The sequence below is a fragment of the Abramis brama genome (assembly GCF_963993115.1).
Source record: "Abramis brama genome assembly, chromosome: 14".
Taxonomy (NCBI): Eukaryota; Metazoa; Chordata; class Actinopteri; order Cypriniformes; family Leuciscidae; genus Abramis; species Abramis brama.
Genome location: NC_139976.1, coordinates 15,084,674 through 15,111,556, shown reverse-complemented (window position 1 = coordinate 15,111,556; position 26,883 = coordinate 15,084,674). Strand labels below are relative to the sequence as shown.

Below are 26,883 nucleotides of genomic sequence, written 5' to 3'. Positions count from 1 at the left end.
ACAGGAAGGTGACACCTGCAATCAGGGTGGTATCGTCTTATAATAACTGTAATCGAATCATATTTAACAAGCTCTTGAAGGCAGTATACTATTCTGTTCAACCGTAGTGACAGATGTTTTCATGGTTTTATGGACAGGAAGACAGGCTACACTTTTATCAGATAGTAGTGCATGTCGAATGTACTGTTAGGATTCAACAAAAACAAACACAACCAGAGTTGATCTAATAAAGTTTATTTTCTTAAAAATGACCAGTTTCTGTTCTTTTCTAGGAAATTAAACCATTTTAAAATTCATACTAGCATCTACATAATGGTTATTGAAGACTTCACAATATATTAAGTCTAGATGTTATGGTACACATGCATAAAATTCAGGCTGCATGAGAAGCCACAGTCACCACATTACACATAGATGGAGTTTCAGGGGCAAAAAGACAATGGGGCTGTAGAGATACTTGTCTCAGCTTTAAAGAGGCCAGAGGCCTCTGATATAACAAACTCCAGCAAGGCTTTTCAAAATCAGCATCGTACTTAAAACAGGCACAAGTCAGGCCATGGGCCCAAAAGAATGCAATAAAATAGTCAGGATGCACTTTTAACAGTGATGCTATGACCACATGAACAAAAATTAACTGAATGAAAATGCTCAGGGATTGTTTTTTAATAGAAATCTTTTCTTTACATTCTGTAAGATTAATGGTCAAACATGTTTCAGAATTCTTTGGGCCCTTAGTTAACACTTCAAACCGCTTGGAGATGAAAGCTCCAAATACTAAGAAAGGGAACTTGAGAATGAGAAAGTTATATACAATAGGCAAAAATAACCCTTTTCTAATAATGGCAGCAACAAAGGTGTTGCAAACATTTCTGAAAATGCACAACCGTAAGTTCCACAAATCAATCACTCACATAAAAGAATTGTAACTTTAAAGAAGTCATCTCATTAAAATGAAAGAAAAAAAAAAATGAAAAAAAAAAATGCTGGAGGACAATTTAGTGTTAGTTTTCTGATCTTTTCTTTGTTATTCCTCTTTCACAGAAAGAACTTATATGCTGAGACAGGTGTATGATTACAGCAAGCCTAATGTGTGCTAACAAAAAAAATATTAATAACAACAATAATAATAATAATAATATAATAAAATAAAAGACATTCAAATACAGTAAGATTTTTTTTTTGCCTGAAAATATAAAACTACATGAGAAAGCATTAAAATCATATTTGTAGATCAGAATAACATATTAACATATTTAAAATAAAAAAGCAAGTGCTAATCACATTGGTTTTTTTTTTTTTTGTTGGTTTTTTTGTTGGTTTGTTAATTTTTTATATCATACATATATATTTCAGCACATCTGCTGTCAAAAAAAAAAAAAAAAAAAAAAAAAAAAAACAGTCGCCGGGGAGCCATAATGGTATGGCTCTGCCTCTAATCTGAGAAACCGCAATCTGTAGCTCCTAGTGGCTCCGGTCGCGGTCAGATCTGTACATAAACTGCAGCAGAACTTGTCTTGAATCTCCACATAGAACTGAAGTTGCACAGGGCAGGGCGCACAGCGTAGGGCTATGCGATTGGAAGGACCAAATAAGTCTACTCCCTTCCCAAACACCACCACTGTGGCACCCACCTCCATAATCTCCATAATCCTGAGTCAACATATTGCTTCACAATATTTCACTCTTCCAAATCATCCATCACGCTCCCAAGCAGAAGTGGAGAGAACTCCTTGCATTCTCAGTTAGCAATATACAGGAGTATCTGCACACAGTACTGAGGCAGCTTTACACGGTTTCAGAGTTCTGCATTTCACCTTTCCAAAGATAGTTTCTTTTAAAATGATTAATTCAAAGTCTGACATCTGACGTCTTTTGTTATCCACACACACTTTGCACACCAGGTCTCTCTGGCCCAGAAATGGCAGGCGCTCTGGATTTGTAGGCAGGTAAGATAAAGACCAGGGTGCTGTGATGAAGGATGAGCTCGCTCTCAGTTGTGCTGTAATGTGTTGGATTCTATGGGAGGTGCCGAGTCATACAGAGTGTCCGTGTCATGGGTCGGCTCTCCGGCCAATGTGCAAGGATTGGACAATGTACCCGCGCCACAGTCACAAAAAAACCTATATGGAAGAGATTATAAAACGGATTAGAGCAGAATCCACTGAAAGTTGCAGAAAAACTGTAATTCTGCAATTCACCAGGAACTATAGCTTTTACTTAAACTAATACTTTTTGGAAAAAGTTAAATGCATTTACAGTGTTACAAGTTCTATTCTTGAAATTGTAATATTTCACATTATTATTGTTTTTACTGTATTTTTGGAGAGCATAAGAGAATACACGGTACACAGTAGTGTATATATTGCACTGACCTATCATGCCGTATAAACTCCACATCATGCCCTTGGTGGCACTTCTTAATACAATTCACACAAATTGCATTACGGTCTGTTGTGTTACAGGTGTGACACCTAATGGAAGAGAAAGGAACATGGTGAAATACAACCATTACTGTTGGTTTTCAAAGCAGACTGCTTCAAGTTGCCTGCCTTCTGATTACCTGTAGAAATCGTGCATGGGGTAGCTGGTGTAACTGGAAATCTTGTACAGGCACTGACCTCTGCTCACTGCCTTTTCTATGGCATCCTGATTGTTCATGATTTTATTATCTAGAAAGTTATGGACAAGATTTATATTAACATATCTATATACATATATATTATTGAGGTAAAATGAGAAAGATAGTCGGCTATGAGTTTATAAGATAACGTTTACCTTTCATTGTAACATTGACACCAGAGGCTAGAAATAAGCCTCCAAATCTGTTGTTGAATATTTGATTGCCTTCCAGAGTCGCCGTTGCATGGTTTGTGATTTCAATGCCTAAAGTGGGGGACAGAGAGAGTGTTATCTGAGCTAAATATTAGAAAAATGGCACAAGTTATTTGGGCTAAATATTAGAAAAATGGCACAAAAACTACACACAAATTCCAAGAACTCCAGAATGTCCAGAATGCGTTTTATTCACAATCATTATAATAGCACTGCTTTTTAATTATTTCACACCAAAATAACCATTACATAAGACTTAAGACCACTACAGTGGCAGCATGTACGCACTTCTGACCTTAAACCTTCTACCGACCTGCAGCAAAGCCGTCAAATATCCGGTTCTTCCGCAGCACCGGGTGGCTGTTTGTGCTGATGAGAACACCAGCCTGTGCGTTCCTGAAGATGTCATTCTCTTCCAACAACCCTGAATATGCATATAAAGACATTGCTATTAGTTTCTATGATAATGATTAAACATGGTACATCCATTATATTAATTGGGTAGCTTTTTTGACAGATTAAGCTCAGTTTTAAATCACAAGGGCTTTCATTGGGGGATTAAATCACTAATTGTGTGATTTAGCGCAAGAGAACCTTGATCCGTGTCTAGGAATCTGTTCTGTTTACATTTTTCTACTTTAAGTCTCCATCAGCTGGCGTAGCATTTCCTGCACTGTACTCATAAGCAGAAAGAAATTTTCCAATCCATTCTTACCCCTCCCGCCATTGAATATGCAAATACCCCCATCCCGTCCATCATGGATCTTATTCCTGCGCAGCGTGGGGTTGCTGTCCGTCTTAATCCACACCCCCGCCATGGCATTATCAAAGATCTCATTGTCCTCGATAAAACCCAGCCCTACGAATAGACAAACAAATTATGTTAAACAAACATCAAGCAGAAACCTCTCTTACAACTGGCCACCCCAATATGACAGCTGAGAACTGTTTTCACAATTTACAGCATTACGGCTAAGGAAAGAACTTGCTCATAAACAAGCTTCATAATGAGTAAAAATACAAATAGAGGAAGTAGATAAAGAACTTACCAGAGTTGTAAACAAGGATGCCTCCATTTTGTCCACCCCAAATTTTGTTTCTTCTGATTTTCGGATTGCTTCCAGTTCTGTTTAAAAAACAAAAAATAAAAAACAAAACCATCAATCTTGTACAATGCGTCCAAAAGGTATCAATGCACAAATTCAGTAGACTTTTTTTACAACCAAGAATCTTGAAAACCTATTTGTACCCCTGATACTTCCCAAAGAAGCCAAAATTCAATTACTTCCTCCCTACCTGATCTGGACTCCAGAGTACATATGATTGTAGATATCATTATCTTCCAGTACACCATGTCCATTGTCATAAAAATAAACCCCAACCTTTTCAGAAAAAACAAAAACAAAACAAAAAAAATAATATTAACAGGGAAGAATGAAGTCTAGATTATATCAAAAGAAGTTTTGAAGTTCCATACCTGTTTTCCGCTGTGTATCCTGTTCCTTCGGAGTACTGGCGTGCTTCCTGTGGTCACCCACACTCCGGCCAGTGTGTTGCTGTATACCTCATTCTCTTCTATTACACCCTGGCCCTTCTCATGCTACAAATAGAAACAGACAGTCATGCTATGACCAATGCATACTGTGCATATTTTTTTTGTTAGCAGCCCGTAATGTATTCCAGTCAGCAGTGGTGTAAAGTATTTGAGTAAATGTAATTAGTTACTGTACTTGAGTAACTTTTTGGCTACTCTGTAGTTTTACTGGTATATATCAAAGATATTAGCAACTTTTACTCTCTACTTGACAACATTGTTTAATAAGTGTATGTACTCTTTACTCCAATACATTTGTGATGAGTAATGCAATTACTTGTTACATTTTGCATGGCACCTAACTGTTTTTTGGCTGCAGTTTATGTCTGAAATAAAAATAATTGTGTTATTAACGGTAAAATACTGTAAAAATACTAAGATAAAAAAACGGTAAGATTCCATAACCTTAGATCTAACCTTACATTTAAATGTAAACTTCACATTTGATGCATTTTTGTTGAAATAACAGTTTCTTTTTCTTTTCTGATCAGTTATGTACATTAGGGTTTTGTTACATCTAATATTGTTAAATTAATATTTATTGCATTACTTTAGTGTTGTGTGTTACCATGATAGTGTTTTGTGTGAATGACACTGTGCACCTTTTATATATTAGTATTAACTTTCTCAGCATGTGGAAAAGCGGCTGATGAACTTTGATTCACCATGTGACTTTTTTTTTGGTGGTATGGTTTTCAGGTACTCTTTACACCACTGCCAGTCAGATCATGTGCATGCTCACTCACCACATAGATTCCTCCATGCTGCCCGTCATGGATCTTGTTGTGCCTTACTATAGGACAGCTGTTCGTTCTGATCTGAATGCCAGCCAGGGCATTTCCATAAATATCATTTCCCTCAATGAGGCCCCTCCCATCACCAAATATGTAAACGCCTCCTTGGTTTCCATTGAAGATGGCATTTCCCCTAGATTAAAAGCAGACAGCTCATTTTATAGATAAATCAACAAGATGGATCAATCAATTGACAGTGTGCCGAGTGCTTAGCTCAGTACAATCGATACCCAAAATTATTTTCAAGTCTAAAAATAGCAATATAGATTTATACTAATAGGGTAGTGAGGACAAGGGAGACTGACCTTATTGTCGGATCACTGTTGGAGGTGATCCACACGCCAGCAAAGTTATTGGCATAGATTTTGTTTTCTATGAACTGGCCTCGGCCTTTCTCGTGAACATAGATGCCCCCCGTTTGGCCATGGTGGATCTCACAGCGTACCACAGTCGGGTTGGCATACGCTTTCACCTCAAACCCTGCAATCCTGTTCCTATGGATATTACAGCTCTCAAAGTAGCCCTGCAGAGGGAGACAGAGACATAAATCAGCTCACTGGCTGCTGCCAAAAACAGATGAAATCTCTGATTGAACAAAAATTAGGTGCAATTACCATGCCATGGTCAAAGGTAAACACTCCTACGTCTCTGCCATGGTGGATATGATTACGTCTGATGATAGGATTGCCATGGTTTTTTACCCAGATACCCGCAAGAGCATTGTTTGAGATTTCGTTATCTTCATAAATACCCTGTAACACAGCACACAGGTAAAAAAACAAAACAATACAGTTATTGTGATTAATTATTTTTTTTCAGTAAAGCAGGCAATAGTCTTGTCTGCAACCGTATCAACACTGAGATAAAGCAGATATTCAAAAATGCATCATTTTTACCAGATGATTTTGCCAAAACAGGATGACAATAATCCATTTGGGTATAAATCACAACACCCTAAGCCTTGTAATTTAACCACTATGTAACTATAGATAAAAGGAAAAGTTCAAGCCAAAATAAAAATGTATCATATGGCTTCAGAAGACTTATAACATAGCTGCCAACTTTTGAGTTTAGCTTGGAGTGAGAATTATGGAAGAATTATGTGGGGAAAAAAATCTTGCATCACAATAAGTGTATTGTGATTGTCAAAACATTTTAGTAACTAAACTGAGTTTTATTAGGATTAGGGACAACATGTTACAATGTTTACATGGCGTCCCCTTGGAATTATAAGGTTCTATCTGCGTTCTGAGCAGTTTTGAGATATTGAGCTTTAAAGTTTTTGCATTCCATTCGACTGTGTAGAAAGAACCTTTTTATTTTCTAAATAAAAAGTTCCAAAATGTACACAACATCACAATGTAAAGAAGTGGTCACAGAATAAGAATATGTGAATAACTAAATTGACAAAAATGTCAGATAGATCCTTTTAATTCCAAGGGGACGATGGTACAATTTCTGGTAAGCTACTTTTTTTATTATTGCTTGACACAAATTTCACGATTTCAATTCAATTCAATTCTTGTGATTTGATTTAATATTGACTCATTTAGATAAATATTAGGTACACAAGATAGGCGTTAATTTCTCAAGAAAAAAATGCTGTAAACATACAGTGAGCACTATCAGCTGGTAGTAAAAAAAATAAGGTTAAAAAAAAAGTCCTCTTTGCTTCGCTATTTTTCTGTGCGTGAGAAAATGGATGTGTGGCGTGAGAGCGTGTGAAAAGTGACAATTGCGTGAGTCTCACGGTGAATGCGTGAGAGTTGGCAGCTCTGTTATAATATGGTGCACAAGTCATATGAATCACTTTTAAGAAGCTTTAAATGTTTTTTTCTTCCCTGTTTGTGGCTTGACTGAAAGGTCACTGTGATCCTTTTGTATGGAAAACAGTTGTGTGAGAAACTTAACAGCATACAATCTTAAAATGACATGAGGATGAGTAAACAATGACAATTTCCATTTTGAACAGTTCATTTAATGCAGGTTCCTACCTGTGCATGATCAGTGATGTACAGTCCAACGTTTTCACAATCGCTGATGTTGCAGTGTTTAATGGTAGGTCCGGCACCCTGACCACTTACACACACTGCTGATCCCACTGCGCAGACAGAGAAAGGACCTCAATCACACAGATAAAATTTCTCATACATCAACTGCTAAAATATGCCACTAACAGCAAGGTCATGAAATCAATTCTCAGAGAACACATATACTGATAAAATGTATACTAAGTTTGAATGCATTTCAAGTCAAATGAATTTCTGCCAAATTAACTGAGTGCATGTAAAAAGGACTTCTCCCTCTTAATGCGTCATGTTAATGAAACAAACATTAGGCTGAGGAGCAAAACAATCATGCCACAAAGCATTTAGATATGAAGTAAGCATCCATCCATGATGCCTAGTTACACAGAATAGACAGGCTATATAGTACCGTTCAATTGATTAGGGTCAGTACTATTTTTTTCTTTTAAATTAATACATTTTATTCAGCAAGGATGGACAAAAAAGACATTTCTAGATTTCTATTTCAAATAAACACTGATGAAAAGAAAGTTCAAAAGAACAGTATCCTGAAAAAAAGTATAACGGTTTCCACAAAAATATTGAGCAGCACCACTGTTTTCATTAGGGCTGTCACTAACAATTAACTTTTTTGCAGTAGTAAAAATAGACCTAAGGCAAACAGTAACCTTTAAAATTACTTAAAATACATATAATAACAATTAAGCAATTATAATTGCTTCAAATAAAGTATAAAAAAAAATAATCAAATGTTTTGTTGAACAACACTTAATACGTTTGTATATTACATTATTTTAGCAATCAACCTATGTCCATTATGTATTATAAAAAAACAAGCAAGAAGGTGGCTGGCCACACAGAGATTCAGTACAGACTACAGAAGTCTATCAAAACTTTTTTTTTTTTTTTCTGGATTGCACAGTGCAAAAAGTGCAAAGTTAATTAAAAACAAATGAACAGGAACAAACGTTTCAGCACATTGCTATCTTCATAATGCATTATGTATTATAACAAATGACTGAAGAGGGCGCTAAAGGCCTGGTGATCGTTGTTGTCACACTTTAGAGCATGTGTCAAATCCTAGTTTAATATTGCCATTAAAATGTCCACTTAATATTTAATATTGAGCCACTTCTTTATGATAGAAATGCTACAGTCACTGCAATTTCTTTAAGAATATGTGGACATTAAAACATGCAAACTCAAAGCGAGGCTTTAAACGTATATAATTGCGATGACCAATTAGCAAACTTAGAAAGATGTTGATGTATTCTCCTGTGATGGCGTAGGTTTATAAATGATTTACCTTACAAATCTGATGAAATGGCGCATATTGCATTGTTATAAGAGACCCAAACTCACAGCATTTGCAGAGATTGAGTTTGAGACGCGCTCCACGCATGTAAATGACAACAGTGCAACAAAAACGCTATGAAACACAAAGCGAGTCCGACTTCATGTGCATTACAAAATGCATGTTATTGGTATTTTGGCGGTAACTTGACACGGGTAAATTGCAATCAAGGATTTTTAAAAATCAAGTACTTGAATTTAATCGAGGAATCATGACAGCCCTAGTTTTCATAATTGAAGGAAATGTCAGCATTCATTTCTTATCAGCATATTTAGAATGGTTTTAAGGATCATGTGTCACTGAAGACTGTAGTGATGACTGCTGAAAATTCAGCTTTGATTTCATAGAAATAAATAACATAAATATACGTTTAAAATAGAAAACTAAATAATATTTTTTCACAATATTACATTTATATAACATTAATATTAGTTTTTCTGTTCAAATAAAAACAGCCTAAGTGAGCGCAAGAAATTTCTTCTAAAAACATTTTAAAATATTACGGACACCAAACTTTTGAACAGAAGTGCATTATGCTAGGGAAGCAGATGGAAGTGTAAATGAAGCTTACCTGTGCAGGTGCTGCGGATAACGCAGTGGTCGATATTGGGGCTGCAGTTAACCGTGATCTCCAAACAGTGGTGAGCATTATGGTGCTGTGCTGACTTATCATCAGGGTTGAACTGAAGCAAAAAAGCAATATTACAATCATTTAAAAAACATGATTTGCTGCAACCTCTGATCAAAAGCATTAAGGGTGAATTAGAAATGAGCCAGCATTATTATCTAAAAGACACCATGCAATGAGCTAAAGAGAAAAAGCTGTAAAAACTGTCACTCACCCTGATGGTCATGTAGCCCACATATGCATCTTCAGATCCCTCCATAAACACAAACGTTGAATCTCTAGTGTTTTCAATGACAACCTTGTCAGCTACCTTCCCTGAGGCTGAAAGGAAAGAAAACAGGGGTGTTAGTGACTTTAGTCAAAGTATGCAAGGTTAAACATTTGATGTTATTTTCAAGATTTAAAGTTAAAGGATATAGGTAACAAAAACAGGGTCATCAGATTCACCTGCGCCAATCATTGTGATGGGGGATTCGATGTAGATCCATTCATCTGTGTAAATGCCAGAATGCACAAATATCAGGCCATCAAAATGAGCCTCTTGCACCCCTCCAAGTGCATCCTCAATGGTGTCATAATACTGAAAACCAGAAAAGCGCTGTCATTACAATGAAGCTGAAAATGCCTCAGTGCGTTTATTGAACTTTCTTAAAAAAAATAAAATAAAAAAAAAATGTAATTGCTGAAGCCAACGATCCATACCAACATATTCTCTCTGCCTTTGTATCTGGCTGGATTACTATAAAAGTGTTCTGCAAAACCAGGCTTTACATGTGCTCCTTTATACTGTGGAAAAGAAAAAGCAAAGACTTAATGAATACTTCATTTTTTGCACCTGTATTTAACATTTTTGATTGGTTTACCCAAGATGGACAGTTAACATGGTGCAAATGTGACCTTAGTCACTTTATTAACTTTCGAAGAGTGAATATCATTATTACTCTGACAAATCACAAACAAAATGCATCAGACTGGAAAAATCATCTAAGCATTCACATCCATCCTGATTTAAAGAGGAAAATAGAAACGCAAGCTCTCATACCAACTGCTGAAAGCTCTCTTTCCATGGGTTTGGTTGCTCATATTCTTCCGGGTTGATCTGGTAGAACTTCCCCGGCTCTGGATGCATCATGGGCCGTGTGTACTCAAACACCTCCATGTATAGTCTTTTCCTGTAAAACGCACAAACAGACAAAACAATCACTAAAGATATAACCTTATGGAAAAGGTAATATCTGAACCAATCCCCCACTAACAAAACATTATGGTGGCTGATAAGCATTTTGATAGCAATTTCAGGTCAGTGCTGAGCTTAAACACTACTGTTCAATTTATTTTCCAAAAAAAATATTTTATTTAGCAAGGATGCATTAAATTTATAAAAAGTGAGAGTAAAACTCTAACACAAATCTCATGGTTTCAAAAAAAATAATTTTCTATTGATCAAAATATCCTGAAAAAGAGATTACGGTTTCCACAACTGATGTCAACGTTGATAAGAAATGTTTCTCAAGAACAAAATCAACAAATTAGAATGATTTCTGAAGGATCATGTGACACTGAAGACTGGAATAATGACTGTGGGAAAATCAGCTTTGCCATCACAGAAATATATTATGTTTAAAAATATATTAAAATAGAAAATTATTCTAACCTGTAAAAAATATTTCACAATGATCAAATAATGCAGCCTTGGTGATCATAAGAGACTTTTTTCAAAGACATTAAAAAAAAAATCGTACAGACCTCAAACATTTGAACGGTAGTTTATACTGTTCTATTGTGTAAGCTGCAAACAAGACCTCAAGAGACAATTCTGTCAAGATTAGACGTTAGAAATGTCCGGTGTAACAGCATTACACTCTTATATTCTTATATTTTTTGCAAACCATCTCTATTAGTGCAGTTTCCCTGTCATGATCATCATAACATAACTTTTTAAGGACATTGCGACAATGCGCTGGTTGTCTCAATCTACTGGATCATTAGTATCCCACTTGCAGCATGACACTGCCCTTAACATTTTCTTCCATACTCCAATGAAAGTAATTAATGTACTTCTGCAAATCATTCTATTGTCAGTATGTAAATTCTCACCAGAGAATGGGGTCATTTGCAAGCTCACTGAAACGCTTGCATACGCAGGCAGCCTGGCACAAGTCCTGCTCCAGCAGGTAGGAAAAGATCTTCAGAACGACCTCATCCGGAAGCTTCTCTTGGAGATACTGCTCCGCAGGGGCAGCTGAAACATTGACAACAGAGAAAAAAAATATATAAAGCAAACTGCTTGCAAAGCACACGTAATTAATAGCAATAGTCCTTTGATAAGCAACAAAACTTTTAATAATGATGCACTTAATGATCGAGACCGCAACTCTTCACTCACCTGGCAGGTCCTGGGATTTTCCCGACACTCTTGCACGTTTAGCTCTGTGACCGAAATTTTCTGTGGCTGAAGTGGAGGCTCCCTGTATCGCACAAATCAGACATTGACTTTTTAAACTGATTAAAACAACTTTAGTAGGGCTATCTCTGTCAAAAGTGCAAACTAAACAGGGTTAGTTTTATCTCAAAAGTGCAAAATCTTTACCTCCATACTGTTTTTTGTGGGGCACACGGTTCGTTTAGGCAACAGGGACTTTCTACGGAGTTGGTATGGACTGTTTTGAGCTCCTGGACCAGATTCTTCTGCAACCATATCTGCAGGGATGTCCTCATCTACAGAGGGCATAGAAAGAAAAAGAAAACAATCCATTCAGCAAAACATATCTCAACCTGCCCTGCACAAGCTCAGAGCCCAAGTTCCACCACAAACTCCTGATTTCCATGTTTGCAGTGAACATTGCAAAATGTGCCTGCAGGAACAAAACAGACCCATTCTCTCAAGGAAAAGAGTCAAATAAAATTGCTGGCTTTCTCCAAAAGCATAGCAGTGCAGACAAGACCTTTGCCCATCAGTTGGTAAGAACATCACACATCGGTGCAAAACTCTGAATTTCCATACTTCCAGAAGGCTTGCTTTTCCATATCTTAACGCATTTAAGGAGTAAAAATCCTAAATGCCTTAACCTTCTTCATACAGTTGGTTTTGCAAATGTAAACACCATTATATGTTATCCATAAACCAAGAAAACTACGGCAAAAACGACTGCTAATCTTTATTCAGCTGCAAATGACTTACCTACCTACCTGTCAATACCTGGTGTACTGATCACCTGAGAGCCTTACGGTCTGTCCTTCCCTACAGCACAATTGGTACCTGGAGACAACATCCAAAAGTGAAAGATGAGAAGAGCAGCTAAAGCTTGACTCTCTAAACTGTCACGAATTTTATGGCAACTCACAGCTGACTGGTCCATCGGTAGCAGACTTCACAGACAAGACGGCAAGGCAACAAAAAGTACATCAGGGCAAAATATCAACACAAAAGGAAATCCTTATCTGTTCAGCCATGGATCTGGTCAGTCTCTCTGCCTGCCTTGTGCCTACATATGCATCTAGTCAGTGTCCACATCCAAAATGTCGAAAAACAAAGCAGTGTGGAGAAGATGCTCTTCCTTTTCACCAAAAACAGCATGCACAGATTTTAACAAAATGTGTACCCAAATAAGAACTTAAGAGCATAACATCACACCCTTATGTAATACAAATACACAGATATTACATCATTCTCCTTTCTAAAAGCCCAACTACCCTAACTAAGGAATATGTTGACAGTGATATGTTGATGCTATCAGGTGGTAATATCCTAGTATTACTATGGTGTGTGTTAAAAAAAAAACTAAAAAACATTGGGTTCTTTTTAGTGTAAAGGTTATATTAATATTAACTTTGAGAATATGAATGGTCTGTACACTCAAGTCAATGCATTGCTTAGGCTGATGTTCTAACTGAAAAAGACCGTAACTGCAAACATCAGAACAAATGTAAACATTGAGGTAGTCAAAATGCACTGATCACTATTGGTCTAAAATGAACCAATAAACCCTAATACATGCTTAAAGAGCATGAAAACCTAACCCATTAACACTTTATCAATGGATTTTTTTTAAAGAAGACCAGAAAGCCTGTCAGTGGGGGGTCTGTAACCCAGCTAAACGTGGAAACAAAGGTTTCTGATTGATCATCGCAGAAGCACCTTCATCAGCAGAACCCAGGGCTATGTGCATAGCATCTACAAACCAAACCAACAAAAATAACTATCCGTATGATAAATGTTCCACCATGCACATATCCCCAACAAAAGAGCAAAGAGAGCCTTTATCTTACCCCGTTTTCTCGCTGTGAGCTCAAGTGCGCAGCTACTTACGTTAGCTAGCGTGCTACCTAGCAGTGTAAACAGTTAACTTCACAGCCACTGCATTCAAAGCTAACGAAACCCTAATAAACACAATGCCGTTGTAGACATTAATGCGGTGTGGAAAGCAGCAACTGTGTTAGTATTTGGTGTAAATTGGCAATGCTATCAACGGCAGCTCAACACTGAATACTACAGCTACGCAGCGCAGATTTTCCTGCTTAAATCCACTTCTCATGTCTCTCTTCCACCTATAACCCACGACAGATAACTTATACCAGACATAAATCAACATTTACCTTGGTATCTTGTTTCTAGGTTTAAAGTTAACCAGGAAAGATGACGAGTGCGTTGAAAGCTAGCCGTTTACGATTCGGGCTCGTGAAGCCCAAACAAAGCGCGGCCTGGCCTATATATATATGCGCCTCGACGCTCTGCACACAAGCCCTTTTAATCAGGCCGTGCGGCTTCGGAGTGGCCGTGTCGGGTCAGATAGATTAAATACTGTATACGACACGGCACAACATTGAAGCGTTGTTGAATAAAAGGTCCCCGTCTTACCTCTTTCTGCGTTGTTTCTTTCCGGCTGCACCGGGCGCGGCCTCGACACTCGCCTGGGTCTCCTGCTGCTCGCTCTGACGGAGTTCATTTGGCGAGGTGACTTTACCCAGAAAAAATACGCTTCCCTCGAACCTTATTCTGGTGTTATTAGCATTTACACAAATCTCTGGTCTGAAACAAGTCAAATCACCCGTCTACGGCGAAAAAGGACACCAACCCTAGACAGTTTTTCTTATTCGGGGTGTTGTTGGTGTGTGTTTTTTCGGACAGCTCCCCCCTGTGCTGAGCTCCGTGTCTCTCTCTCTCTCGCTCTCTCTCTCTCTAGCAGGAGGAGCCATTAACATGGACATGGTGAACGTGCACAAGGGGGCACCACTGATATTCAGCAAGAGTAACATTGAGTAATTGCTTTTAAATATTGATTCTCCAATTTTGGAGGTTCATATTCAAAGTGTTAACAGCCCTGGTGCCATGACGCTGAGATTATAACTGTGTAAAAGCTTTCCCTGATGATTAAAAAACAAAATAAATAAAAAACAGCTTAAACCAGCCAGAACTGGTCTCCAAGGCTGGTCAAGATAGCAAAAAGTGGGTTATGGGTGGTTCTGGCTTTACTAGTTGAGCACCAGTTTGGTCAGGCTGCTTAAACCAGCAAATTATCGTATTCTGGTTTAAGATGTTTGCGTTAGACAAACTCGCCTGAATGCAGCATTACTCTTATAAACCTGATTAATTAAAAAATTAAACTGTCTTAGAACTGAATGAAATGTATACTTTATTCTGCTTAGCTTCAATTACCAGGTAAACTAGCATGGATTTTCAATTCCAGACTTCCAAATATGATCACCCTCATGAGAGAGCCCATCCTAAAAATGTAAAAGGCAGCTCTGTATATATTTTAATGTGCAAACACCCAATTTATACTGTGAAAAAATATATGAATTCGTGTAACATTATGTGGATAATATTTAGTTTATATTACGTTTTCTTTCTAATCATTATAGTACTGTTACTTATAGTACTTATACTATTATAGAATAAATATTTTTATTTATTTTAATCTTTATTTTAATCTATTTGCATTTTTTTTAATTAAAATAATATTTTTGTTTAATCTTATTTTATCATTTAATAATTTATACATTTGTTACACTTTTCCCAGACCTCAATTTGAAATCCCCGGAACTATGGCAACATGAACATTTAGTACATTTATAAAAGCACAATTCAAAGAAAAACATTTAATTGACTCTTGGTTTCTTTAGAGTTGCTTTTGGGTTTGAATCGAAATTTAAATGTAAAGTTAAGTGTACAAACAAGGTATGTCTGAACTAAAAGAGTTTATAATTATAATAATAAACAATTATCTTTGAAATGAGGTAAAATGAAACATAAAAATGTAAACGTTCCCCAATTTATCCATAAGATGGCGACATTGCCACTAACCAAAATTCAAGTTGTAATTTTAACTGACAGTGCACACACAAACAAACAAACAAAATATTTAGAAATTTTTTACTCTGAGAGAGGATTAATGGCTACAGAATGCATATAACAAGAAAAAAACATCTGAAAAGAAAGCGATGGTGCTAAAATGGATTTTTTTTTTTCTAATCTACTATAGATTATATCAATTTCCATTATACCATAAACAAATTTACTGAAATGTTGAACTTTCATCCACTAAGACAATGCTCATCCTGAAGCCCTCAGGCTGAAGTCAGTTTGACTTTGGCAGAGCGTGACACTATCTCATTGATGAAGCCATTGTTTTGGCCGATGACCTCTGCCTTGAGTTTGCGCAGCTCCTCTTTGACAGCCTCGTCAGACATGCCTTCAACAGGCATTGATTTCACCTTAGCCAGGAAAGCCTCGATGATCTTCTCCCCCTCCTATGGATAAATTCCCAAGACGGCACAGCAGTTTATTAACTGTAATATTTTAATGCACTGAGCTTTGCAAATGCAAACATTTCTTTTAATAACACATCTCACCTGTTTCTCCAGGCAGCGTTTTTTGGCTTCAGGCCCAGCATCTTCCCCGGCTCCGGAAATATCCTGGAACTCCTCAAGCTCCAAAGCCTTCTCCCTTGCATTAGCAATCACATGCTTGGGGAAGTTAGCAAGCTCTGCCACATGAATCCCAAAGCTCTGGTCACACACGCCTAAGTCAAATCAAGCACATATCATTCACCAAGCACAATGGAAATATACAACCCAATCCAAGTTTTCAAAATGATTAAAGAGTGTAGTATGCATTTCTTTGCTTTGCTGGAAAGCCACATACCCTTTTTCACCTTGTAGAGCATTGTGAGAGTGCTGTCTGTGGTCAGGGCAGTGACGTGGAGGTTACGGACAGTGGGCACCTGCTGCGCCAGCGCCGTCAGCTCATGGAAGTGAGTGGCAAACAGGCAGAAGGACTTGAGGCGGGTAGCGATGTACTCGGAGATTGCCCAGGCCAGACCAAAGCCATCGTATGTGGATGTGCCTCTGCCTAATTCATCAATAATGATGAGGGAATCCTCTGTGGCTGATCTAAAAAAACAAAAATACAAAACATGACATACATTTATCACAAAAAAGCACTGAAGGCAAACTGCACATTGTAAAATAGGGCCGTCAAAATCAACGCGTTAATTTTACGTTTCACTTTTAATAGTTTAACATGTTAAATATTTAACGCAATTTACACAGCATTGTTTTTTTTCTCCTGCCATCCATCCATATGATCATGCACTCATTCATTCAAGTGCTATTGAACCATTCAAATGAAGACGAAAAAGAGAACTAATTTCTGTACTGGCGCGCTGTCTGTGTTCACTCATCGGAAATGCATGCAGAGAAAGCCGCGCCAGTGCCGCATTGAGTTTTCTTTTGCTCTTGAACGGACAAAAACACAAAATTATGTCAAAATAACAATATTTGGTGAGTATCCTCAGAAGCAGCGCACTCTTAAATGAGTTAAGTCTTAAATGAATGTGAGAAAATCCGAGTCATGTGCGTCAGGTCTTAGTGACAGCAGCCTAATAAACCTGCTGCTGTCTGTCATCAATGTTAATCAGAAAAAAGAAAGAAAAGAAAACTCACTCACTGCTCTTGAATGAATAACCTTTGTAGCTTTAATAAGAATGAATCTATATTCAATTTATAGTTTATGTATTTATGTATATACAATTTATAGTTTATCTGAAAATTATTTTAAGAAGTTGATATTTTTAAAAGCCCATTAAATGTTGAAAATGATGGCTTTAAATTATAGTGTAATGTTGAATGGCTATAATTAATGGCTTAAACTGAGCAAAAAAATATTTAATTGAGACATCAATAGCACTATTGGTAACATACTGGGATTCATTCATAGTGCTTAAGAAAAAGATGCCATTAAACAAATGTAAAAAATATGCCATCTTTATGTTGATTCTACATTTTGGAGATTAAATGTGAAAAAAATTCTACAAGATAAAAATATATTATGTGATTAATCACAGTTTATTTTTAATAAGTTAATTTTCTTAATCGATTGACAGCCTTTTTGTAAATGTATCAAATGCATTCAATTATGATAATGTATGCTGGAAGCATTAAAAAAAAAAATCATAAAACTTGCAATGTTAAATGTGTTTAAAAAAAATTCAGGTTCAATACAAGTCACTATGTAATCAAAACTGACAAATCTTGTGTGCATTATAACTGTTTTTTTTTTTTTTTAAATTCATGTGCCCTTGTAATCTTTAATCAAAATAAATCTCTTCTCTGATAATGTGTTCACCAGCACGAGGGCGGGACAAACTGTCACTCACATGAGATCACAGCAATAGCAAACAACAATCCAAACAGTTCCCGATGGACAAAAACAAGTCCCGCACTACATTGTTTCTTGTTCGAGAAGCCGTTTCACTCGGATATACATCACAATAGGAAAGAAACGACTATCGCAACTTCCATTTCATGCCGACTAAGTTCAACTGACAGCATTTGTGGCATAATGTTGATTACCACAAAAAATTTAGATTAGTCCCTCAAAAAATCAGGCATTTACAATGAAAGTGAATATATATGTATAAATGTATACTAAAAGCACTTACATAATTCTTCCGGTAAAACTTGTGTAGTTGATTGGTAAAACTATTTTAATTATTTCTAGAGCCATTTTAGGTTCATACCTTTGTTGTTATATATCTTTTTTCACACTAAAATCATGTTCATATGCATATTTTTTACATCTTGTGGCTGAACTGCAAGTGGGTATAGTGAGTATTTTAATATTTACAGATTCGCCACATTTACTTCCATTGTAAGTGCCTCAACTGTAACCCAGACTTTACTTTTAGGGACAAGTGGAAATTGATTGTTGATTACCACTGAATCTACAAATGCTGTCGATTCAGATTAACTTGTACGGAACCTGGAAAATTCCTTTAAAAATAATGGGAGTACAAAATGTTTCAAATGTGAGTTCTGACCGAAGAATAGCAGCCGTCTCCAGCATCTCAGCCATAAAGGTGGACACTCCTTTGATTTGGCTGTCCCCCGCACCCACTCGAGCGAGCACACAGTCCACCACGCTCAGCTCTGCTGCATCACATGGCACAAAACAGCCAATCTGTGCCATCAGCACGATCACACCCACTTGGCGGATGTATGTAGATTTACCACCCATATTTGGACCTAAAAATATCAGAAAAAAGCCTTTTATCATATAGATTATGGATTAATGCATTTACGTACATGAATCTTCAATTTAATGCTAGCACTCATCTTGTACTAGCTCATTTTTATAATCCTCCAATCAAATAAGAGCTGACCTGTGATGATATGAAACATCTCCTCGCCCCTTGTGAAGGTGACATCATTGGGAATAAAAGCCACATCATCTTGGGCTTCGACACAGGGATGTCTTGCCGCTTTCACAATGAGTCTCCCTGATCCTTTCTCTAGTATTTTGGGCCTAATGTAAGGCACTGGGGCAGAATGGGACACCACGGCAAAGCTCACCACGGTATCCAGCTGAGCTATCACCTCATTTAGAGTCTGTACTGGATCCACATAGCCTATGGTACAAACACAGGGTTATTGAACTATTCGTTCTCAACAGGCTAACAACATTATTAACCAATAGCTTAATGTTAATAACCAAAATGACTAAAGGATAACATGTTCAATATACATTAATGTTGATAACCACAGAAAATCATTTTAAACTATAAACCTGGATAAAATCACAATGAAATTAAAATGTAAATTATTTTAATGGAACTTTGCCGTATTATAAATTATACATGAGATCGCACCAGTTAGCAAACGACAACCAATTAACCAACGATCCAAACAATTGGAAAAGGACTAAATCAAGTCACCCCAATATTTCTTGTTCAATAAGCTGTTTCACTCGGATATGTCACCATGTAAGAAATTAAAATCAGAATGTCTATATCATGCCAACATTATTTAAATGCTTATATTACAACAATTCTTCCTTAAAATGCATTATTTGAGCTGTTGTCTAACCTGTCATTTTTGAAGTGTATTATTGCAACATTTGTTTTGACAAATACCATGTTAATAAAATGATAAAATCATGTGTTTTTCAAACAGTTTGTGTGTTTTACTTCCAACCACTTTAAGTGCTCGAGCTCTTTAACGCTGGATGGATTCTGATTGGATTGTCAATGTTTTTATCGTTCATCAGTTGGAAAAAATCATTCCGAAAAAGATTTCAATGGTATCATTCCTCTGTGTCATTACTGTTATAGTTGTGGTGTGGATTGGAAGTCCCTATTCTCAAAGAATTCGAGCAATTAGTATAGATATATGTAACGTCCTTTGTGTGAATGGGCATTTATTTCATACAGGTTTATTTATTTATTTTTATATTTATTTTGAGGAGGGGGGTTTTATACTTGGTAATAATATTGTCTCTTTTTTGGGATATTATACTCTGTATTAATGGTACAGAGAGAGCCTTACCTGTAGAGTATCCAGAATTACAATCAAACTAAAGTGAAAAGTTCAAAAACCACAGGGAACAACCCTTTAGAAATGAACGACTCTCACCAGCGGCTATGCTGATGATCTCTTTGACGATGGCGTTCTGAGCCTCTTCATACTCTTCTCTGCTTTTAATGTACTCTTCATTCAAAGAGCTCAGCTTACTGTGAAACACACAACACAATCACTTACTAAGAACTCCAACCATTAGCTGCACCAATATTTGAACGTCTCATACAACATCCTTGCCTGTTAGTGAATCGCACTCCGTTCTTCTGAACATCTAAAGTTGTGAATTTCTTGTTGTTGCGAAGGCTCTTTTCTTCTTTGCACGTGACTCGGAAAAAGTAACCGATCTGTGCGTTGGAATCGAGCTTCACAGTCTTGGCTGCTTCCAGCCCTAAAGATCAACATTTGTTACTAGTTCAACACCAAAATGCTTAATAGGGAAATGCATTTAATTTCCATACTTTGATCACTTACCAAGCTCACGAGCCGCACTGCTCAAAGCGGCCTGCATGGACTTCTCCAAACGATCCATGTTCTCCCTTAGCTCACTCAATGTGGGATCAAATGAGGGTTTTACTAGGAACTCGTGATGCTCAACCTGACAAAAAAAAAACCCACAAGTGTTATAAGGAACACACATATAAGGAATTTGAGTACTTAATGATTTTAAAGTTTGCTTAAAGTACAAAGTGCAAATGACAAGAGCAGACCTGGTTCATGTCCAGTGTGGTTTCAATCATCTCCTGAAATTTTGAGAAGTCAGAGATGAGGTCGTTAAGAGGAGAGATGAACGCTGCGTGCAGGAGGACCTGATGTTTCCCTGTTAACAGATTAAAATACAGCCGTCACTCATTGTGGTGTCCCACAACAAACTTTGTATACTTTACATTTTTGCTGCTGTCCTAAAAAAAATTTCGCCATTACCACAAACAAGCTACGTAGGTTACCATAGAAACATAAGTGGTTTGTAGTTGATTGCTGTCGTGACACACGAACAGCACTGAACGTGCACATTGGCCGGTACAATTTTAAATAGATTAAAATTTATCATGATAAACTTTTCATTAACTTAACTGTACAACAAAGGAATTGTAATTGGCTGCTGTTTCTGCAGAAAGTGGATCTCTGTTGATATATCTAATTTTTTTATTGATCATTTATTGGTAAAGGGCGAGAGACCTGGCGAGTCACATGATTTTTGTCAAAGAGCCAGATGTGGCTCGCAAGCCATAGGTTCCCGACCACTGCACTAAGCCATAAAACATTTTCACATCCATGTATTGTCCAAATCCATACAAAAGTTAACCAGCAACTTGTGAGTAACTGTTTCAATGCGAGCTCGTGTAGAGATGTCAGGAGCAATCCATGCATGAAATAAATGTATTAGAAAACGTAACATTTTGCAGTTTATTTAGTAATTTTTAAGGCCATTTCACGATTTCAATCATCATATAATTACGATTTATGATCTCGGATTTGCGCTTTTCTCGTGGGTCATACTTTTCAGGTCAGACAATACAGAGATCTGTATAAATACTGAAGAAAAACTGCTTACCACAGTATCTCTCCAATGCCAGCACCAGACTCGGCAGTTGCCCCACAGCTTGATAGACCCGATAACAGTCCTGTAAAGTAGAGCTCTGACGCTGGAACTTCTTTGCCATCCGGTTCAGATCTGGAAAACGCCGGAGAAGATCCTCTTGACAACTTTTCCTCAGCTCAGAGTCTTCCACAAAAGTCTCCACAAGGTCCAGTCTACACAACATGACCACAAATGCATGGATCAGTTCTAACGTCAACCAAATACGCTGTTAATTTTAATTCATATATCATCCACCCGCCACACACTGTTACAATTACAATTACATTACAATTATTCAAAAATACTCATTGTTAAGCATGCTAGTTAAAAATGGCAAAAATAAATAGCATTTCCTAATAGCCTAAACACAGGCTTTACTCCCTTCAAACATAAATTGTCACCGTTTCCGTCACTGCAACTTCCTGAACACACATACACACTATATTAAATGCGTTCATCCCAAGCAAAGGCATATAGGTACATCCCAAGATATAGGCTTTATGAGCTTACTGTCATATTCACATAAAGTGCTTCACAGCCGTTATCACATTCCTAGCACTTGATTCGTCTTGGTTAACTATTTCAGTAAAACGCTCCCATGAATAATTTATTTTAAGCTTGAGTGTATTTTTAGAAAGCTATTAAGTTATTAAGCAATAATGTAGTCTTTTTTTTTTTGCCTTTGTGTTTTGTATAATGATATAGGTGCTCTAGGCATTTTTTTCCTTTATTGGTTTCCCCTTAAGAGATATACGTTGTTGAAAATGAAAGTAAAAGAGTGACGCACGTTTTGTGACGCATGAAAGTAAAAGAGTGAAGCACTTTTGGGAGTAGTTCGACTCGGCGCAGTAAAAAGTCACGTTGGTTCTACTTCTAATGACAGAAGTGAGAGGGAGAGGGGGAGAGGATTTTTCAGGCGTGACTTTTTACTGCGCCGAGTCGAACTACTCCCAAAAGTGCTATTCCGCCATACATTATAGTTATCCTTTTTAACCTGCTTAGAAAAGCGCCACGTTTTATTTTGTGTCACCATACTTGGTCGTGTAACTACTCGTGTAACTGTTTTTAAATAGGGAAAACGTGGAGGTGTTTGGTTGCTTCTAACTTCATCTCTGTTTGGTACCATTGAATGAACTGGGCTAAGCTAAGTGCTATCAAAGTGTTGCCGCACTCCAGAGTGATTAAGTGCACGCACTGAGACAAGAGAGGTATGTATCAACTCGTCTCAGTTAAGGGAATAACATAGTTTAATATGAAAAAACGGTGGAGTATCCCTTTAACTGAAAACAGCATAGCACGACATTCTTGGGATGTAAGAATTGATATCAGGTCATAGAAATTTGAATCAAGAATATTTTTTACCCAGGCCTTATATATAGCAAACAAAAGTCTCACCTTTCTTCTATCTTGTTTTTGTCAATGAGAGGCTGTTTGATCCACTGGTTGACCAACCGCTGTCCTTGAGGGGTACGACATTTGTTTAAAAGGCCTGCCAAGGAGTGTGTGCCAGTGGCATCATCAGAGGAACCCTGAGAAATCATAGAGGAAGAACACATATCAGAACTCAAAATAACCCTTCACTGAAGAAATAGCATATTTTTGTGTTTTTGAATAACCCCTGACCTGGAAGAGATTCAGGGCCTGCACAGCAGCATTATCCAGACGCATGTACTGGTTGAGGTCAAACGTGGTAATTTTGAAGGAACCGAAATTGGCCTCATCTGAGAGAAGTTCCAGGTATTTGATGACTGCTTCTAAGCAAGACATTGCAATCTGGAAAAGCAAAACCTGGTTAAATCTCCAGGCGAACCACCTGAAATGACACACTTGTAACTTGTTGCAGCGCCCCAAACCTGCTTCTCCATCTCTGGAAGGGCCGCACTGGACACCGTCTCTCCCTTGCGGGCCTTCAGTAGGCGATTCAGATCCTGCACAATGTCTTTGGTTGTGAACTCAGATTTCTTCCTGTCTGTGAGCAGAATGCTACCCCGTTGTACAACCTGAATTATAAATAGCATCCAATATTGATAAAAGAATTATTATGGTTATAAAATCTTGGTCTATGGATGCAGTGATATTAATGGGGTCATGAAATGTATTTCCAGATCTTTATATAATGTTTCAGGAGGATAGCCTTTGAAGTTAGTGAAGTTTCTTTCATCAAAAAAAGTTAAAATATTGATTAAAAAAAAATCATTTTCTATCCTCATTTCCAACATTGGATGGTCTTACTCAAAAGCAATATTGACACACGAGTTGTAGAAGTCATCATGAAATCAAATGAACAATTCTTATTTTGTTATGGAATATTGCAGTATTTATTATAAACGATTTATCCATGCATTTTTTTTTTATTCATTTCCTCAATATTTTATCAAAATAACTTCCCCTTTTGCAACAACATTTCTTCTCTGATGACACGTTTACTAGTGCGAGGGCAGGATGACCTGTCAATCACATGACGTCACAGCAATAGCTAACGCCGATGGAGCAATTTGCAGAGCGGACACGGTACGGAGCGATCACTTTAGTCAAACTAAACAGACTTTGGTGGTCAAACTTGCTCAGGCATGGTTCAGATCGCCAAAACTCATAAACAAAAACTCATACTTTAAACTGTGGCGTTACCTTTAAGGTGTGAAACTTGTTTGTTTTTATTGTAGAGTAACTATTTCAATTTACCATTTTCTGACCCCTTTAAAATTCTAGCTGATTTAAGCTGCAAATCATCTTCATTTTATAGCCGATATTAAAATTGTACCGTTTTGTCAAAAAGTACAAACTAAAACAAATCATTTTAGATTGTAAAAGTAAATTTAGGCATCTCAGCATTATGTTGTGCAGAATAAAAAAAATGGATATTCATTTTGAGATTCCCAAAAGATTACATTTAACATCAGTGTTAATTATGTTTTTAAAGATTAACTTTAAGTGGGTAATTATGAATGCTAAATGTATAGGATATTAACATGCACAGTTAAATACCCAATATCAACCAATACCATTTAAAGGCAGGTAGGTGTTTTGTTCCAGAAACATTTCTCGTTATGCTGGTTGAAAGTCTCTTTACAACCTGATAGCAATCACTAAGTTAAGTGGTCTAAATGTATTTATATTTCATGCTTTGCAGAGTTAGACAGACCTTAGTCACTGAGCACCACAACCGAAACAGCAGTCACCTTTTACAGTTCCTCCTGAACCAAAACAACCAGCTTTCACGCGATAACTACTGTAATTTGTAAGAGATAGAAACCTGTAAATTTATTGGCTACTCGGAGCGGTTCTTGACTAAAATTTATGCGTTACAACACTATCAACACAGAAACAAAATCTGCAGCAATCAGGTGGTACAGGTCAATGCTCTTTCAGTTGTTTATGTTCATTATTATTGTAATGTTATGTGATTTGAGACATGAAGTAGTTTAACGCCATTGTTGTACCAAATTCTGACCCCAGCCAAACTATTACCCCCATAATATTTCAAGGTTTAGGATTAGTTGTGGGGGCGGGGTTAGGATTAGGCAATCAAGTAGTGACTTCAATTAGGGGGATAATACTTTGTCAGGCAGTCGAAATTCGGCACAACACCGTCTCTCGCCTCATGACGCTTTTGTTTGCTCCCTGCTGAACGCGTTCACGTGTTTTGAAGGAGATGTGGCTTTGGAGACGCTCTGAAGGAAGGGTGGGATCTTATGCTTTTAAAGCTAACTCGTTATTGCTAGCCTCTCCGAAAATTGCTTACCCTAATTTTAATCTTTTAAAAAAACTGACATGGCACCAATATACCCTTTATATCGGGTATATACATCCCTATCTTGTTTCAAAACACACAAACTGGCATCTATAAGAAAGTTACCTGTTTGAGTTTCCCAAGGTCTCCACCTGCATCTCCTCCAGGAAGCACACACTCTTTGGGCCCGATCTGCACAAGAAGAGCCTCCAGATTGGAAAACTGATCATTGTCTGGGAATTCACACACACCGAGTTTCCTGAGTGTGCTGTCTACATAGCCAACACCGACAACACGCTGTCCATCAGCCCCGGTGCCAAGACGAACCCCGACGACACCGGCTGCACCCTCCCCAGGTCCTGCTCCACTGCCAAACAAAATCTCCTCAAACTGGGTCAGGTTTCCTGGGGAAGCCTGGAACGCAAAATGCAAACATGATGAGATTGGGAGGGGAGATACTGAGAAAAATTTATCAAAACAGTAAAGAATGTAAGATACCTTGAAAGATATCTGCCAGTCATGATCTTTGCTACTCTTACTGGCATTCTTGAAAACTTCCACCCGGTACTGCCTGACCAGCAGCAGGTCCCTCACAAATGACTCAAAGTTCATCTTACTGAGGACCACACTCTCCAACCTCTTGTTTCCTGCGTAAATTCAAAGTATATTAATTAGACCTAATTACAGATATAATAAAATAATCAACATACTGATGCAGTTTAGACAAGATGCATATATCTGCACAATAGAAAGAAACAAAGAACCAGATATCTTTAATGAACTGATATTTTATTAAATAATCCCATAACTTTACAGCTAACCTGTTCCCAGGTTTTTGATGACTCCGTTCGTCTTGAAAACCTCCTTGGCTGCAAAAACCGCATCTTTTCCGTGTACCGTATAGTAATCGTTTCGATCAAATACTCTAACGGTGGTGTCAGGTTTCTCAGGCATAGAAAAATAAAAATTCAAGAATCCATGTTCAGACACACTGTCCATAGACAGATTTTGTTTAGGTTGCACCGCCATGCTGGAATCTCCCGCCACAGACCAGGCGCGCCGGGAGGGTCAAAGGCAAACGGGGCGGAGCTAAAATGACGACAACCACACTTCAAATGAAGAACGGTTATTTTGTAACAATTCTTTTAAACGTATGCATCGCTACTTTCCTGTTAAAACCTTCATTGTGTCCAGATTTAAATAGAGTATAGATGTGAATTGTGCTTTTTGTGATTCACAACCAGAGACTTTTTTTTGGCATTACGATCATACAAGAAAACTCTTGCAGGATAGGCTATTTGCCAGTTCATCGTACATTTCAAATATAAAGACTTTGAGCTTTATTTTAATGATTTTTGGGTTTATCACTTCTGAGAAGCAATATGATTTTTTTTTTTTTTTTTTACTTTATTTTGCATTTTCTCACCTTCAAAAAGATATTAGGATTTAAAGGGATAGTTTGCCCAAAACTTTAAATCCTTCATCATT

At 37.3% G+C, this 26,883-nt stretch overlaps 2 protein-coding genes across 2 annotated transcripts; both read right to left on the bottom strand.

Moving 5' to 3' along the window:
• Positions 1–1,369: 1,369 nt before the first annotated feature.
• fbxo11b (F-box protein 11b) lies at positions 1,370–14,385 on the bottom strand. Its single transcript, XM_084135208.1, has 22 exons — positions 14,088–14,385; positions 11,820–11,947; positions 11,616–11,697; positions 11,327–11,471; positions 10,272–10,401; positions 9,932–10,015; positions 9,677–9,809; positions 9,444–9,550; positions 9,173–9,284; positions 7,215–7,321; positions 5,835–5,972; positions 5,526–5,743; positions 5,173–5,353; positions 4,310–4,432; positions 4,129–4,214; positions 3,882–3,958; positions 3,548–3,691; positions 3,146–3,256; positions 2,776–2,883; positions 2,561–2,669; positions 2,373–2,471; positions 1,370–2,120 (listed from the first exon to the last, which is right to left on the bottom strand). Exons 1-22 carry the CDS (start codon positions 14,173–14,175, stop codon positions 1,991–1,993), a joined length of 2,640 nt encoding a protein of 879 aa, XP_083991334.1. The 5' UTR covers positions 14,176–14,385; the 3' UTR covers positions 1,370–1,990.
• Positions 14,386–15,588: 1,203 nt separating this feature from the next.
• On the bottom strand, positions 15,589–26,451 carry msh2 (mutS homolog 2 (E. coli)). Its single transcript, XM_084135139.1, has 16 exons — positions 26,217–26,451; positions 25,894–26,042; positions 25,522–25,809; positions 23,519–23,665; positions 23,289–23,438; positions 23,061–23,194; positions 21,639–21,838; positions 20,794–20,903; positions 20,558–20,681; positions 20,324–20,474; positions 20,141–20,238; positions 18,892–19,137; positions 18,550–18,754; positions 16,374–16,621; positions 16,082–16,251; positions 15,589–15,979 (listed from the first exon to the last, which is right to left on the bottom strand). The coding sequence occupies exons 1-16, from the start codon at positions 26,422–26,424 to the stop codon at positions 15,797–15,799; spliced, it is 2,811 nt and encodes a 936-aa protein (XP_083991265.1). The 5' UTR covers positions 26,425–26,451; the 3' UTR covers positions 15,589–15,796.
• Between the last annotated feature and the right edge of the window lie 432 nt (positions 26,452–26,883).

What these genes read in the sequence shown, in the direction of transcription:
- msh2 (XM_084135139.1), bottom strand. Translation starts at nt 26,424, where the DNA reads ATGGCGGTGCAACCTAAACAAAATCTGTCTATGGACAGTGTGTCTGAA. An exon ending in ACCTTGGGAAACTCAAACAG is followed by an intron (nt 23,666 to 25,521) that starts GTAACTTTCTTA and finishes TTTATAATTCAG; the next exon opens with GTTGTACAACGGGGTAGCAT. An exon ending in GCTCTACAAGGTGAAAAAGG is followed by an intron (nt 16,252 to 16,373) that starts GTATGTGGCTTT and finishes GATTTGACTTAG; the next exon opens with GCGTGTGTGACCAGAGCTTT.
- fbxo11b (XM_084135208.1), bottom strand. Translation starts at nt 14,175, where the DNA reads ATGAACTCCGTCAGAGCGAGCAGCAGGAGACCCAGGCGAGTGTCGAGG. An exon ending in AAGAGAGCTTTCAGCAGTTG is followed by an intron (nt 10,016 to 10,271) that starts GTATGAGAGCTT and finishes TCTTTTCCACAG; the next exon opens with TATAAAGGAGCACATGTAAA. An exon ending in AACAGTGATCCGACAATAAG is followed by an intron (nt 5,354 to 5,525) that starts GTCAGTCTCCCT and finishes CTTTTAATCTAG; the next exon opens with GGGAAATGCCATCTTCAATG.